Source organism: Tribolium madens, unplaced genomic scaffold (genome assembly GCF_015345945.1).
Source record: "Tribolium madens isolate multiple individuals breed KSU strain unplaced genomic scaffold, Tmad_KSU_1.1 Scaffold_19;HRSCAF=116;Tcas5.2_LG9, whole genome shotgun sequence".
NCBI lineage: Eukaryota > Metazoa > Arthropoda > Insecta > Coleoptera > Tenebrionidae > Tribolium > Tribolium madens.
Window position 1 is genome coordinate 12,638,420 of NW_025400983.1, and position 17,587 is coordinate 12,656,006.

General features: G+C 32.6%; 1 protein-coding gene across 4 annotated transcripts in view; it reads left to right on the plus strand.

Annotated features, from left to right (window-relative positions):
- LOC123011481 (GATA-binding factor C) overlaps window positions 1-17,587 on the plus strand; it is a 51,861-nt gene that overhangs the window by 17,095 nt on the left and 17,179 nt on the right. For all 4 annotated transcript variants that reach the window (XM_044408930.1, XM_044408943.1, XM_044408951.1 and 1 more), the window contains exon 4: window positions 1,380-1,525. In XM_044408930.1, the coding sequence (XP_044264865.1) occupies window positions 1,380-1,525 (146 nt within the window). The remainder of the gene's footprint in view (window positions 1-1,379; window positions 1,526-17,587) is intronic.

Genomic DNA, 17,587 nt, shown 5'->3' on the forward strand with positions numbered 1-17,587 from the left:
AGGGAGCTACATCCCCTGAAAGGGGTTCATCTTTAAATGCATTTTTTCCAATATTCCAGCAACCATTGTACATAAAATTACAAAATTTGGTACAACTGATAACCTTTATACACCCAAACGAATTCAAAGGTAAAATGTCAAAATTTTTACTCAGGGGCGTCCTATATTGGGGGGTTTAGGATAAAAAGTACCCTAAGTATTTAGGCGTTGGTTTTTGTCACTTTCAGCCAGAAAATTCTAAATTCCATAGTTATTCACAAAAAAGGTTTGTTGCATTTTTTCGATACAACTTACCGTTGTTGAGAAAAATCAGTTTACAATTTGTCTTACAAACCATAAAAAGGATAAAAATTAAAAATTAAATTTGTTTCACTGTTTAAGACACCCGTGATTAAAAATTTCGACAACTGATCTTTAAAATCGTTCAGGTGTTTAAAAGTAATCAGCTGAGCAACTTTTGTAATTTTATCTATTCTGCAATAGTGGGAAAACCCCATTAAAAACGCATCTCTTTCAGTGGGGTGTAGCTCGCTTACGTAACATTTTTTGATACTTGTTCATAGGAAACTTTTCTCTTAAAATTGAATATTCTATCACCTGTTTAAGTTTGTAACAATAAAAACGGAACACCCTGTATATTTACGGTCACTAGAAAGTATGGCTACAACTAAATATTTAAAAACCGTTTATCAAATTGTATCGAAGTTCGGTACATGATTAAAGGTATTTTAATTTAAAATAAATATTTTTTAAATTTCTATCTTGAAAAATTAAGATTCAATTATAAAATCCATGCTTTTTAAGATTTGAAAAGAGTAAGTTGATCTTTACGAAAATAGTGGTACATTTAGATGTAATTTTTACATTTTAAACTACTAGAAATTTGATTAACTTTGGTTTTTGAATAAGGTTATTATAGAATTGTAGCTTCGTAGCTTATGGCAAAAAAGCTACTATACATGTATAGCTGTCGCTAGAGCTTCGTTTTTTTAAGGCAATAGCTTTTCCAACTCTATATTTTTTACAATATACATTCTTTTTGATACAAATTAATTAGGTACTCGTTTTTTATGAGTTTCTGAAATTTGGAAATAATTTGTAATTTTGGCCTTATTTAGTACTTTTACATGATTAATTTTGTTTTAATTGTTATGTTGAAATCTGCTTCTTCACGAATGATTGATTATTAAATTAGTATTTACTTGTATGTTTTTCCAAAAGTCAACATGAAATCGATAATATTTAAAAATGAATATAATTTTTTTGTCCTCCCATCGAGTGATGAATGGGCTTGAGCATGTTTTATTAGCTTATGAGGGGAGTACGTCTCGAATGCGTAACGTATTGTCTAACATATGTTTTTTTAATTTTGTCCTTAGAGGGTAGGGAGTGCGTCAATTGTGGTGCGACGAGCACGCCACTGTGGCGACGCGACGGCACCGGACACTACCTCTGCAATGCGTGTGGATTGTACTACAAGATGAATGGACAAAATAGGCCACTCATCAAACCCAAAAGAAGACTGGTGAGTGATAAAAAATTAAAAAAAATGTGGCGAACTGATTAATTGTGAATTTTGTTCTTGCGGTCGAATTTAAATTAAAAGTTAAATGAAAAATTGATGCATGTATATAAATGCGTACACGCCTCGGTTCTGGGAAGCGATTTCGGTTACTGCAGAAAGGCATTTATTCAGTGTCACTAACTCGCCTAACAAATGGGATGAGTGTACGGCCGTAATCGTCCAGAACTCATTAGCCTATGAAGGAGCCCATTGAAATCGTTGTTGGCTGCCTCTCGCTCATCTCCTCTTTCGAGCGCGAGTTAATTTTAAAAACGTATTTCGAGGAGAGTAAGTCGCGATGTCGTCGGTGATAACGGCCACGCTACTGCCCGGCGTGAACCATTGTGTCTGAAATATGACGATAAACATCGCTGATTTAGATAACAGACCACAATGCCTCAAAGAAATGCATAGAAAAATAACACACAATACGTCATGGAGACGAACCGGGAGCACAAACACAATTCAATTTGCCCCAATGAATAAAAACTGAATTCTAATTATAATTATGATGTTACATCGAGGTGACGGGATTCGAGGGGTTTATGGACTTGCGTCCAATTAAATTCTTTCTTGATGAAATTTAAATCCGAATGTTTGACATTAAAATTCTTCTTTCGGACAAAAACATATCGTTAAAAAGATGGCACAACTTCTAGCTCTTGTAAACAACAGAGTAGTTATCGAAGTTGAAACTTGTTGTTCTCGTATTTTTGTATTTTTTAGTTACATCAAAAGAGAAAAATGTAGCACATTTATTTAGAAAGGCGTAGAAATAAAACGTTTTACGTGGAAAACTTTATTGATCAATAAAATTTTCATAAAATTATATTACCATAAAATTCAATCATCCGTAAAATATTTACTATGTAGTGAATTGTAAAGTAGTTTTTAATAAGTATTTTTTTAAATACTTTGTATGACTCAAGATCCTAAGTGCATACAAAATTTTGGGTCTAAACAGGGCACTTATTAACAACTTTGAGAATATTTTTTGAAACCTTTGGACTACTGAAGTACTTTTAAACGCTACCTACTTTAGAACTCCAAATTGTAAGTACATAAGCATGAAGGCATGAAAAGGCATGAATTGAATCACGCAAGATTTTATTTTATTATAAGTAGGTACATTATTACACTTATATCTTAGTAACGAAACAAAACCTAAAATTTTATTGATGATATTTGTTGAAATAAACATCAAATCAACTTAAAATATTGCTTCAAAACTCTGTGCGTGTAAATTTATAAGTACTTTCATCTAAATCTGCGTCGTCCTTTTTTTAAATTTTTTGTGCAGCTGACTCCAGAAATTCATTTCAAAGAAATTGCAACAGAAAAATATCTACATTCAACAGAATCCTAATAGTTATTTATTGTAAGAGTGTGTTAGATAGCGTTTTACCCACGCAAGAATGTTTAACCGCGAGAACGTCAGTTCGACACGACTGCAATATAACGTTTTATCCACAATCACAGGCCCAAATTTTCTAAACTTAATTCAAAATTAAACTGACATTTAAACGTCACGCCAAATGTGCTTTTGGTTAAACGTATAGTAAGCTGTTACGCGGTGCGTTGGTTACTAACAGTGTAATAAAGTTACTTTATTCGACTAGTGAATAAAGTGGTACTTTGTAGACATCTAAAGTGTGGAATAAAGTCTCTTTATAGAGTAATTGTGGATAAAAACATTTTTATTGAATAAGTGGTACTTTTAAAAAACAATACATACGACTCGATTTAAAAAAACTTACTTACGTAGGAGAGCAGAAAGGCTATAATTTTTAATTATGCCCTTGATTCCTATGACCGTTTGTTTAGATTTGACCCCAAAATTATCCAACCTTTGTTTCACCATTATCTAATAGTAATTTCAAAGGTAAAGGCCAGGCCGTTACATCTCTCGATTTACAGTTTGGTACTGATACAAAAAATACAGCATGAGTTTTTTAATTTGCTGTCGTCCTCATCGGAAAACTCTGAAGTATGTCTGTAAAAAATGATCCACTGCAGTCAATGTGTCAATTATATCCGCCTCGTGGGCAAGTGATGATTTGTGTCTTCACCTAATCAGCAGTATCGAATAATTAATAAGTTTTATGGGCCATAAATCTCCTATTAAATAATAAGTACACTTCTTGCGTTTAATTATGAACTTCCGTTGTTGGAAGAGATTTGAATTGATTAATCCGTGGTCCTGCACTGGTTTTGGTTTATAATATTGCTAGCTTATGAATACAGTGTACGTGTGTGTTGGGTATGAGATCTTGAAGATATCATACAGTAGGATTATTATTAATCATGATGAGCCGGAGGCAAGTCGGTCCAAACACCTGGACTGGTGCCATTGTTTTAGCTTTTCGGACTTTCTTGGTTTGAAAGGGGGCATTTTGCATATTTGATTTATCTGCTGCCTCTTTCGCGCTTGCATAAATCAAAAATCGACAAAAAAAAACGTATTTCACAGTGCCATAATTCTGTATGCTCCCGAGTGTTGTTGTGTACAGTTAAAACTCGCTCGACAACAAAATAAAATTGCGTATGACGTGTTTGACATTTCAGAAGGAACGCGCGCGCTATTTTATATCTTAGGATAGTTGGACGGAAGGCCCTCGGCACAAACTCATTCTGTTTGTTTACGGGCCGGCGATTGTGGGCCTTACACAAGTGCACAATAGATACGTGGGGCCCCGGGGCGGATAATATATGTTAATATATGTGCTCTACATATTATCTTTGTCGGCGAGTTCGAGGCCCTCGGCACTGACCGCTGTCTTCACTCCATCGCATCTGACACACGTATGATATTTTTTTACGATTTTTACTGGAGCTGCCACCAACATCTCACAGCGGAACCATCAATTACCATTGATAATTAACTTCCTTCGATATTCATGAGAATCAATTAAAATGCAAAATACTCATAATTCAAATTCGAAATGAATTATTTAACTAGTGCACTTGTTTGGTAGAAAATTCACCATCTGATCGTCGTAAAATTTCAACTAGACACTACCATAAAAGTGAGTTAAATGTTTTTACGATCAATTTAATGTCTCCACTTGGAATATTTGAACCGTGGAATTAGGACTTTTCGCTAGCTAACAAAAATCGAACGAGAAAACTAGCATTCCAGTCAGTTACGGAATAACAGGTAGTGTTAGCAAACATTTTTTTTTAACTTACAAAAACTTTTTTTTTGGAGGGACACTAACAATTTCTCTGAGAGAAATAAAATATTCAAAAATTAACCTTAAAAGCTTTTATTTAACTTGCTTCTTGTCAACTTCTAGATCGGATAAAGATTTGAAACTTGGCTTATCGAATATATATGCTAAAAATGCAAAAAAAACAAATTTGTTTCTACAATTATTAATAATTTAATGTAACTTTAGTAAGTGTAGCACCTGTGATTTGTGGGAAATTTTCAGCTACAAAAATATAAATCAATTAATTTTCAAAAACATTTTGTCAAAATTCTCTTTTGTTCTAACAAACAATACCTATATTTTTAATGATTTATTATTTCTGTCCGTTGAAGATTCAAGTTTCACCACATTTCCAAATCAATTCCTATTTTATCCAAATTAATTCTAACAACACTAAGTAATTCAATGTTATTTTAAAAATTGAAATAAAGAAAATTTACTAAGGCACTTTTTTAATAAAAAATTTAGGTTAGTTTTTGTATGATAGTTGATGACACTTGTTATAATGAGAAATTGTCAAACAAAATCTTTCAATATAAAAGTTGTACCACTAAGTTTTGACAGAGATATTTAAAAAAAAAACTTAAAATTTTACTGCATCGTGCTGTTTGCATGGTACAGTTGGCATTGATTCATCAATGTGGCAATATGGCAAACATTTCCAAGTAATTTCTATGTAACTCCCAAAATATCGGGTAATTCAAAAAATCAGTTATTTCAAATTAATTCCAGTAATTCCATTCAGTCTCCATCTTACTATTTCACTAATTCTAGTCAATTCCTTTTAAAAGTCATACATTTGTAGAACTAACTCTAAAGTTAAACTCCAAAATATCGTTAAAAAGTTAAAAACATAAAAAGTTTAACTCATAATGACACAATAATTTTTATTGGCGTTTAATCAATATGAATTTATAAGAAATTGTGATATAGACTAAAAAGAAAAATATTTTTGACTTTTTGGTGGGTATCTACGTTTTAAATAAGAGTTTTTATATGTTTTATATATTCGCAACGTTTCTTCAATCATACAAAATTAGCATAAATACCATCGTCAGAACAATAGTAGCACGTGACTTCATCGAATGTACATGCATCATAATCAAACAGATTTATTTACAATGTGCGGTTTTTAAATTAGAAATATCTTAGTTTAAATTAATTATGTATAAATTATATTTAAAACCAAATAACACTGTAATTTGATACTATATGCTTTCATAACTTAAGTATTATCTGAGATTTAATACCTAGTTACTGGTTACGTGCATACTATCTCACTAATCTTCTGAATTCGAATTAATGATTTTTCTGAAATAACAAGCACCGTAATTTTTATTTCGGACAACTAAAGAATAACAAAAACAGTTCAAGTATTTGTCTATTTATGGGTACAATTAGTTTAATCAGCACATAAAAAAGTACTAATGATCTCGTGATTGATTGGAATCTTCCTCCTCCAGAAATCTATACGCGTGGAATGCGTTTCCTGAATGTCTTCAATTGGAATTATATCGCAAGTACATCAATAAAAACGTGTTTTCTATTCCTAATGTCGTTTGTGCCCACACTGTAATGCCATACACCGGCTACTATACTATTTTAATGATACGCCCACCGTATCGACTCGTACTGTGCTATTAAATTATTGTATTTATCATCACTAGTCCCACATAGAATACAATTTTAAAAAATGTCGCTTCATCTCCAGTTCGAACAAATTTCGTTAATTGATCATGAACCGTTTCATCTAGGTTATTACCACACCGAATCTCTCCGATATTGCGGCCACAATAGATCATTAATTGTCGCATTGTGATTTGGAAAGTTAGGCGTGGCGCTGTTATGATTTACTAAGGTCAAAAACTGGCTCTATCATTAAAATTGGGTACAATCATCCAGCAGCTTGAACGAAAAATGTCATTAAATCCACGTCAGCGCCGCCCCTAAATCGAGGGTCGGAATCGTCCCCAAAACAATTACCAGGACAGGTGTCGTATATTATGCAAATACGCGGACACCGTCTTATTATCAGGTTAAATATTTAAATCGTAAGTAGCACCTTTCAATGACGAGTTATTGATGAGGCAGGACTGTGTTTTGCGCCTACGGCAGGACGTCCGGAGACCCGCGATAGAGGTGCCACAGGTTGACCATACATGCGATTTATGCGTTCTCGATAATTCAGCTTTATATATCTCGCGCGAAGGAGAAGGCGTTCAACACCTTCACCGACGGCTGTTATTATTGCCGATGCGAAAATTAATTACACTACCGATCGGCGAGACTCGATGATTGGGCTGTCAAGAGAACGGTTTACTGGAATAAGAGGTGTTTTCATTGCACAATACATGGAAAAACGAAATAATGCGACTTCTTGAAATTTATATATTGTTATTTACGTTAAACCCACTGCGTGTGACGAATGACAAGCGAGTGTGGAGTGTTTAGCAATTTATTCATCTACTTCAATGGCTGCTTCTTTGAATGGATTGAGTGGTTTTCACGCATTGGGATACTTTTGCAATGTTAGTGGGATTGCCAGTGAGACAGAATGGTTTATTAAACAATTTTCTGTAGAAATAAAACTTTCAAAATTAAATTCAAAAATTCTCAAAAAATTACGAACTATAGGTTAATGAACATGTTTCATTTGATAACACTAATTTTAATTATTAGGTAAAAGTTCACTTATAGGAATGTAAATTGCATTAAGTAGTTTTTTTAATCTACCACAGATTTGCAGAGTACTTAGTGATATGACCATAAAACAAGAGGTACATACATTTATTTAAATCTCTGGTCAAAGTGGCCTCAGATTTTTAAATTAACTTGATAACACTAATTAATGTTAGACAAAAAATATGAGATTTTACAGTTATCTCATATTCCGTGTCAAAGTTGGATCCAGGAATTAGTTTTGGGAGCGGTGGAAGGGCATTCCAATGTTTTTAGAGTAAAAAAATCATAAATCAGAAAAAAGTAACGTGCATAGTTAAATAAAACACCATTTTTCACAAAATATAATTAGAATAAAAAAATAAAAACTGAAAGACTGAAACATTAGGGCGGGGGCTTCCTGGATTCGTCTTTGTTCTGTGACCATATTTTTCAGGATTGTCAACTTAATTTGAAAATCATAGGCTACCCTGAACAAAAAGAACAAGTACCTAATAAGAGTATATAACAGATAAAAAGAAGCAACTTATGAGGTAACTTTACAGTAGGTTCCGATTATCATAAAAAAAATCTGTTTTTAACATTGAATTAAAAAGAAGTTGTTTCAATAAGTGTCGACTATTTTAGCAGACACACCCTTCAGAAATGCATTACACTTATCCCTATATTTTTGATTTCTAGATTTGATTTTCTACCTAGACCTACTTACTGGCATATACGTAATTACATAATGATTTTCAAAATAGTCGTGTTTCCGGCTCCAGGAAAAAAAAACACTTTTTAAAGGACATAAACAAGTGTTAGTAAAGATCGTTTCAATTCATATTTTCATTATTTTCCAATGTTCCCCACCGTAAATTATTTGAAACAAAAATGTACATAATTTTTGTATACCTACTTATCTTATAATAGGTTACTGCGGATGTATAAAAAAAGTGTGGAAATAAATAACAATATGTATATGTCTTATTTCAGTATGATTAATCATAATAATTTGGTAATATGTATCTATGTTAACGGTTGTAGATTACTCAGTGCGCATAATTAGATTTATTTATTTTATCATACGAAATAAAATTACAAGATTTGTCAACATATATGTCACTTATCAGTAATAATAAATACCAAGAAAATGCTGAAATAATTTTTGAATTAGAAATAAACCAAACTCTAAGGGTTATTGATCGATAATTTTTGTTTATTTGGTAAATAAGCTTACTTTTTTTATATTGTAATCTTGATAATCTTTGCAATTGACGTTTTCGGGTTAATGAAATAAAAACTAACAGCTTGATAAAAATCAGTTTCATTCACCTCTATGTGTAAAAATTGACTCAACTTAATTTCCCTGGAAAACAGGAAAAAGTTTTTAATCATAAGTGTTTGTATCAGTGCTCTACAACAATATAGTTTGAGAATCCACTATACTACAAAAATGAATGTTATCTGTGTGGTTATTGCTTGTAATAATAATTAATACTGATTCCGATAACTAGACCTAGTCACAAAAATGATCGTAAAATCCACTAACCAATCGGAAATAATTACCTTTTTATCGATTTTGAATTAGTGGTCGTGTACATGGTGCATAATTTATTTAAATTTATTGCGTCTATATTTCCTAATAACGATCATTTGGAAGTATCCATTGTGGAATTATGATATAAAGACAAGGTTAGAATTTTTATAAGGTGCAATAACATGAAAGCGAAACGTCGGTTGCAAAATATAAACGAAACAATTGCCGTTAATTTGCCAGAGTTTCAACAACAAAAATTTCACATTAACTCATCGTGTGTGTTATTTACAAAATCATATTAGAAGAACGATTTGTTGGAATAAATCGGTTTCTAATTGTGTGTACCATTAATATGGTATTATGGTACGGCGTACAATTAGGAATAAATTGGTGGTATTCGAAAAATGTCAAACACAATACGTGTAATTGCATTGAATGGCGGAGAATTTTGGTGGCCCCGGGTACATACGTGCACACGGATTTTTTCATACAGATATTTGACTTTGATTATTAATATTATTGACTTTGATCGATGGATCCGTCCAGCGTACCACTTTTACATTCCAGCGAATCGGCAGACGAAACACGGCGGTAAAGGCCGGTGTAAATTCCCAAAGGTAGTGACTATTCAAAAAGAACGCAGACGAAACGTAACTCACGATTACGATGTAACAAACAGTTAGAAAGAATGTAAAATGAGGTATGATATTCAAACTTCTACACAAGTTTTTACGTTCCCTATACCAGAGAGTTCCTATTTTCTTTATTTATCAAGTAACTAAACTATTAAATATTTAAATACTTAGAAGTTTTTCAAATTCTGTGAGTAAAAACAATATACCTAAGTGGTTGAATAATTTATTAATTGATAAATCACAACAATTTAATTGATTTTTTACCTTTAATCTTTTTTAAATCTACCAAATTTCCAAAGAAACAACTCGCCATCTAACCCAACTTTGTATAAATTAATTTTTTTTTAAATTACTGACTGAATAAAATATTGTATTTAACGTTACGAGCATGGTAAAAAGGTTTTTATCTGCCACCTCTTTAAGCCAGTACCTTGCGTGAATAGTTTAATATTTTATTTGTTTACCACCAGTAAATAACTATTATAAACATTAAATATTCTATAAATTATGACATTTGAAAAAATCGAATGAGCTTTAAAGGTATAACTGGCTAGCCAGCTAAATGCGACATTTTCAAGATGAATACAGTGACTTATAAATTGACGTTTACAAGTGAGAAAAAAATAAATTCGATTTGAAGGCTTACACAAATTTTAATCTCTTGAACAAACTGTCAACATGAAATATTTTTGATGTAGATTAAATTGCAAATCGTTTTGAATAATGAGTAACTTGATTCTATAATAAATAAAAGATAAAAGACAACATACGTTACTGGATGAGTCATTTATGCATTTGTTCATATTCTTCTTTGTTTGTTCTTATTTCCTGGTTTTTATTGCGGTGTTACCAAGTAAAGTGATTTTTTTTTGTAAAATGTTGAAAATACATGCTTTGATATTTCGAGCAGAACACAGTTTAACAAAATTTGTATTTATAATATTTGTTTTATCTTCATTTTTACAACATTAAACAGCAGAAAGTTTGTTACTTTAACGTTATTTGTGTGCACTCAAATGCATTCCCGTTGATCTCTGATGTTCTCTGTTGCAGCAGCGTCGTTTGTTTATTGCTTGAATCGACTACATTCTAGACTTTATCAGTAACATGTTCAGTACAAAGCTCCAAAAAAATAAATAAATTTTACGATGCAGAGAACACAAAAAATCTCCATGTACTGTTTAGTGCCTTGCACAGTTCATCCAAAAGACTTCGTGTTTTTTTCTTTCTGATATAACAACGTTTTCCAGACGCCATGTTGCATTATGGCGCCGTCGGGAGCGTGAAAAGTCGATATCGCCGTTGCTAGGCTAGGGGTGCGAAGACCTGCCCCCGAGCTAACTCGCGCATGTATACACGCACTATAAGTTACCTGAATCCATATACATGCAAACATTGCAACCCTGAAAACGAGAGGAGCTTTCGAAAATTCCTCTCACTTTACGAACACGTCGATGCCTCGAGGGTTTTAGGGGTAGCAAAGTCTATTTATAGTCTGTTGCTTTCACCATTTGCACTTTTCGTGTTGGAGGTTTTCCGAAACGAGGTTGGGTCCAAGGGGTCACGCTCGAGGGGTAATCGATCGATTAAGCGATTAAACGAATTACTAATCGATTTAAGAAGGAATCGAAAAACACCTGCTTTGAAAAAAGAGGGTTGTTTAGTTGCTTGTTCCAAAAAGGTATCAAAAATTGTTGGATGTATATCGGCTAATTTATACCTATATTTACATACTCTCCTGCATTTTTGTCAAGTTTGTAAATATGTAAAGTATGTTTTTTTATTAAATGGAAATGTCAAATAGTCTTAATGTTGGCACCCCTAACAAATTCATTCGTGGTAAGGAAGTTGACAGTTCTACTCGTAGTTTCTGATTTAATTTAAAAAATGTCATTAAACTTCAGAACAAAAATCGTCTAAGAAAATTTAAAAACGAAAACAAAAAAACGGAGACAAATTGGGTACCGCGAACAATTTTTGGAAATTTGAAAACAAAAAGTGTGCAAGCAGAAGTCAAGTCAGAAAAATACCACCGTTGAAATTTAGACGCAATTTGTAATGCAGGTTTGCTAAACGTTCTTTAATTTTTAGTAAGAAATTGATGGAAATACAACATAAACATTAAAGAGAAAGAATGCAATTAAATTAGTATGTCTGGGTTGCACCGTTTTTCAAGAAGGAGTAGACAAAGTAACAATTTTGAAACTAAAGCCAAAAGAGATTTTAGAAAATGCATCAACTTTGGGCTCATTTCAATACATTACACAAAATTTATTGTTAATCTTTATAGACCCTGTTTGTATCTTTTGCAAAATAACTTTTTTCTGTATAGACACCTTTTTTATTAAAGTTTTTATATTAAGAAACTCATTTTTGTCCACAACATTGTACTTACTACAGTGTGTAAAAAACAAACAAAATTTGTGGCTATGGAGATAAGCTGCTACCAATTTTTTCACCCAAATTTTGACTTGGTAAATTTCATTAAAAAAAAACTTTATGTATATTTTATTTACTTCAAATTTGTCATAAAGTTGTATACAGGGTGATTCTTAAATAGACCGACAAAATTTTATCCTTGGTAGTATCAAATGAGAACATGCCGGAGAAAATTTTAAAAAAATTCTTGGTTTAACCGTTCTCCAAATAAAATTTATTAAAGTTATTTTCGTGGTAAAGCGTACGCCACTGATGTGTTCCTAAATAGTATTAGCACAGGTAGTGGAAACCATGGTATTAATTTGATCAAAATGTTACATTCATTGCAATAATTCATAAACGCAGTAAGTGGCACGGATCAAGGGGTTTTTGCCCCTAAAAGATATAAACGTAAAAAAATTACAGTTTGTCTCTATTTATCCTTGGGAAGCTGTGATAAAATTTTGTCGGTCTATTTAAGAATTACCGTTGTTCGGTAAAAAATACGGCAAACCATAATTCTTTTATTTATTGTCAGATTTTTACCAATAATGATTATAAAATAAAATGAAACGGTTTACGTATTTTAGTTTAGTGTGGAAATGGCACCAGTTCAGTTTTTGGTTGGCATTTAAATTGGCAACATTGAATAATGTAGAGGGAGAAGATATGAGACTTTTCCAAATTAGTTTCACAGTTACAAGCCACTATGATTAGAATTGAATCTTTAGGGCTGGTTAACGGAACAATTAATTACAACTAAGTTTTAATTTTCGGTTAATTTGGTGTTTGGCAATGTTAAATATATGACAATTTAATTCAAATTGTTATAGTTTTGAAAAAAAAAATTCAATTTCATTTTTTGCGTTTATTTTTAGTGGTTTTAACGATCCTGTTGCTGGAAAATTTAGGGTCTCACATGAAAAATTAAATAGGTAACCAACAAACCAAAACAAAATAAAAACCTTAAATAGTCCATTCTATGTCTCTTTAATTATTGTCCTAACATCTTTTCAATTGACAATACAGTTATGGAGGTATTGCTTATATTTTTTTATTTTGTGATGAACCTGTATCTAATAACCACAAGTTAATTTAAAAAAAAATAAAACAATGTAAGGCGCGTCCGTCCTATTTTCTGTGTAATTTAATACAGGTTGGCGCCTGCCGTTTTTGCTTCACATAGCGATTATTAACTACCAGTATCGACATCTGATACATTTTAAAGAATGAAAGATGATGCCTAATTTATATTTGAGACTATACTGATTTTTAATAAGATGTTGTTTTTGTTATTTCAAATTGTTATAGTAACTGTTATATTAGCATAACTTTTTAAAAATATTGCTCTAGCAATAGCGATCTTTGTACTATATGGAGTTCGGTATAAAAAATCGAATTAAACGCGTGTTTAATTATACATATATGACAATTATGACATAAATGGAATTAATTATTGTATTAAGATCGTAGAATTCTAAGAAAGTGCCGGCAACTTGTGCAGATGAAAGGAAGTGTACAGGCAACTGATTATAAAAAGAAGTTTAACAGTTGTCAGATACATATAACTTAATTCACAATTTGCTAATGTAACTTCTTTCTTTTTCTTTTTTAATTATAATCAGCTTCTTCCAGTAATAAATTACGATCAATTACATTTTGCATACATTCCACTTTAACTTCGATCTATACGTCATTCTAGATGACAGCTTGGATGTTGGATTTGTAGTAATTGAAATATCGATTAATTTATCTATGATCGACATTTATATAAGCGGTACAAAACATGATTTTTCTGGTCATAATAAAGTCGAGGAATTGTCTTAATTATGACGCTGTGTAAATCCAAGTGTTTGTGGCCAATTAATCATAACAATGTTGAGTTAACGGCCTTTTTATTATATCGCAAGATCAGTCCATTGTTGTGCGACATCACAATCGTTTCAGGGTGGTGGTCGTAGTGAATCGAAGGTGCAGACGACTTCGGTGGCACTCGCCATCTGAGTGTAGCTATTCAGGTTTTTGTCTCTAACTGAATTATTCGTGTTTGGTAGAATGTAAACTCCCCGAATCGGTGCTGCTTTAGTTAACATATACTGTCAGCCGGCCACGAAAACCGCATATTTACTAACTCAGTCGCACTTTTAGCATTTTTACCAAGCGAAGAGGTTCGCATTTTATATTCGGCCGTTTTTTTGCTTTCGTAAACATGCTTAAATCTTGTCCGGTCGCAGCGGCGTTGTTGGTTTTGTTGTCTCGGCGAAATAATCAGCAGGAAAGTCCTTCATTCCCATATACCTCGGCAATTATTTGTTGTGATGGCAGTGTAGGTGCATTTCCGCTAATAAAAAGGCGGACTAAGTACACGTATGAGTAACAAAAAGTTAACAACAGAGCAGAGAGGATGGTCTATAACTATAATTTTCATGTTGGAGCGGGACCGGGAGGTAGTGTTGTGTTGGTTCTACCTGTGGTGCGTGGATCGCTGCAATATGATCTCAGATCGATCGTGATAACACTGCCATCTTGTTAACTTGTTAACGAAACAACTAATGAGTTAACTCATAATGGACCGAACTTGGTGTTGCAAGTCATACTCGGACCTGTTCCTCTTATATGCTCTGTTTATTTGCTCGTCGGGCCACTGAAATCTAATTTTGAACCAATTATAACTACCTAATCTAACAAATTATAGCACCATATGGTACACATCAAGAAAAACTAACCGGATCGTTACTCCATCGCATTTGCATTTTCGTCAAACGCCTCGAGAACAATACACTGTAATATTCCGCCAATTAATTTTATAATTATGTTGCTATTATTACGCAAGTTGGTCTTTTGTTCGGCAAGTTGCTAAACATACCTCCACTCCCACCTCCCTTACTTTTTATCCATTTGTTTCAAATTATTTGCGCACACGCGCGCACACGAATGACTGCTTTCGTTTCTTCTATTGTCCCAAACAGTGGCCCGAGTGGTAAACACTTGTCGAAGAACACAATACTTTAATAAATACCGTCGAGTGCTTTGTAGACGTAATGAGTGGCTTCGAAAGGACCCTGGCGCCTCGAAGGCTCAGACTTGACAGGCTCCAGGATTACCAGACGCACAAAGACCTACAACTTATTTTTTTCTAAATCAAGACAGGAGATTACCCATGTTTTGTGGCTTTACGATGATTTGCAAAATGCCGTTTCGTTTTTTATAGTAATAGATACATGTCCCCCAAAATAAAGAAACCTGTTTTAATAACACGAGGATTTTATGGGCCTTGATTGTTGCCAAACTAAATAACAGACATAAAATTTTTGGTTGATTGTGGTGACATAATTAAGACGTTGCTGTTCCAACAACAGTGGTTCTGAAAATTCAGTTTATAATTAATTCAAAACATCTTCACTATAGCTTCCTGTGCTATACATAGCCAAGTTATAGACGCAAAATGTCTTTCTTCACCAACAATGGAAGAAAGACAAACCACTATTTACTTTCCAAATCTTGTAACATTATATGGTACTTTAACGTCAATAACGAGGGGATTATCGCTGTTTACATTCTTTGGAACCAATTTTCTAAATCCTGTGACAAAGTCTTCACGAAAAGTTAGGCGCAGGTACTCACAAACCGTTGTATATTTGTAATAACTTGTCATCGAGGTCTACTTTCTAGCCATTCAAAATGGAAAAAAAAATCCAGAAAAGACAGAACCATCGATTCCTCAATTCGAATGTTGTATGTTTCATGTCTTAATGGATTTATAATCTTTGGGTAAAGCAATTTGTCATTTGATGAGTCAACATGACTGGCTTTAAATATTTCTGTTTTAAGGATTTTGGGTTTATGGCAGAAACCCCCATAAAACATTTGTCGAAAATTTATGTAAAACGTCTCCCGCCAGTGTTGATTTGTAATTGGCTAAGGAAAATTCAGCGTGTCTGATAAATACGACATCTCGTCGCCCATTAATATGCAGCACCTAAAAGTTGTCAAAGTGAAATATTTTGAATCAAAAGTGCGGGCGAGATCGTGTTCTACCGAAGCTACCACATTCCAAACAACTCGTTATATCCACGATGCGATTTTAACATATTTTGTCTTCGGAGCCGTTCTGGGGAAGCTTTTCCCCTCCTATCAAAAATTTTACGCTTCAATTTTTAAATAATAATTTAGTGTCCGTGACAAGTAACAAAGGGAATGGTATAATAGGAAGAAATAATACCATCAAACATTAATAACTTCATATAAGTAGTCGTGTTGCTTATACGGTTGCAGCTTTATAAAATTATAATAAATTGTCACATGCGGTGGTCTGGACACCAGCTGAGGGGACTCTTTTTCTTGTTGTGAACGCCATTCAAAACATCGGAAATAAATTATGGACCACAATAAATTGTCGGACAAAAAACAGTGACGATTTTATTGAAATTTATGCCTACGGTAATATGGTAATTTTTGCTAGAGATAAAACCGTTTTATTGATGATAATATCGGTAACAGCATTGTACACGCGTTTTGACGATATAATTTATCATAAATGGTAGCTCAACTCAGTCAAATCGATTCGCTGATCGAATTAAAAATGTACATTTATTAGAGATAAATGTAGGAATCGATAGCATCACGAACACACAAATTTTAAATTTATTGACACTGTTTTGATTAAGACGCGTAGCGTAAAAGATTGCGTCAATTTAATTATGACCACACTTTGAGATGATATTACGGTTTTAACTGCAAAGCATTATTTATGAAAACAAAAATAATTGGAGTGTCTAAAATAGTTATTTATTGATAATACAAGGCAGGGCCATAACCAGGATTTTATTTCGGGGGGGGTTTCTTGTTGGTCCATGAAAATGAAATTAAAGAAGACGGATTAAAAAGCAAAAATCTCTAAGTACACGTTTTTATTTTAAATTGAAATAAGAGATCCTAATTAAACATAAAAAAAATACAAATTAACTCACAAAAGTAACAAAAAATAAAATAAATTTTTAATACTTTTTATTGTTACACATTTAAACAGGAGATGAATATTCATTTTTAAAACAAAAATTTTGTATGAACATATATCGAAAAATGCTACGCAAAGGGTGCGTCTTTTAATAGGTTTTTTTTCAATATTTCCGAAATCATTTTAGAAAAAAATTTCAAAATTTGCTACAGATGATAACTTTTATACACCTAAACAAGTACAAAAATAAAATGTTGAAATTTTTAATTAGGTGCTTCCTAAACTAGATGGGATTAGGGTAAAAATTTACTCTAACTATTTTGCCTGTGGTTTCTTGCCACTTTCAGCAACAAAATTTCATAGTTTTTCATAAAAATGGTCTTTTGTGTTTTTCCGATAAAAATCGGTTCAAAAATTTATGTTACAGACCATAAAGAGCATAAAAATTAAAAATTAAATTTGTTTTACCGTTTAGGTCGCCCCTGATTAAAATTTTTGATATTTGGCATGTGTTTGGGTGTATATATAAAGGTACCAAATTTTGTAATTTTATCTATTCTGAAATATTAGGAAAAACCCTTTAAAAAACGTACCTTTTTTAGG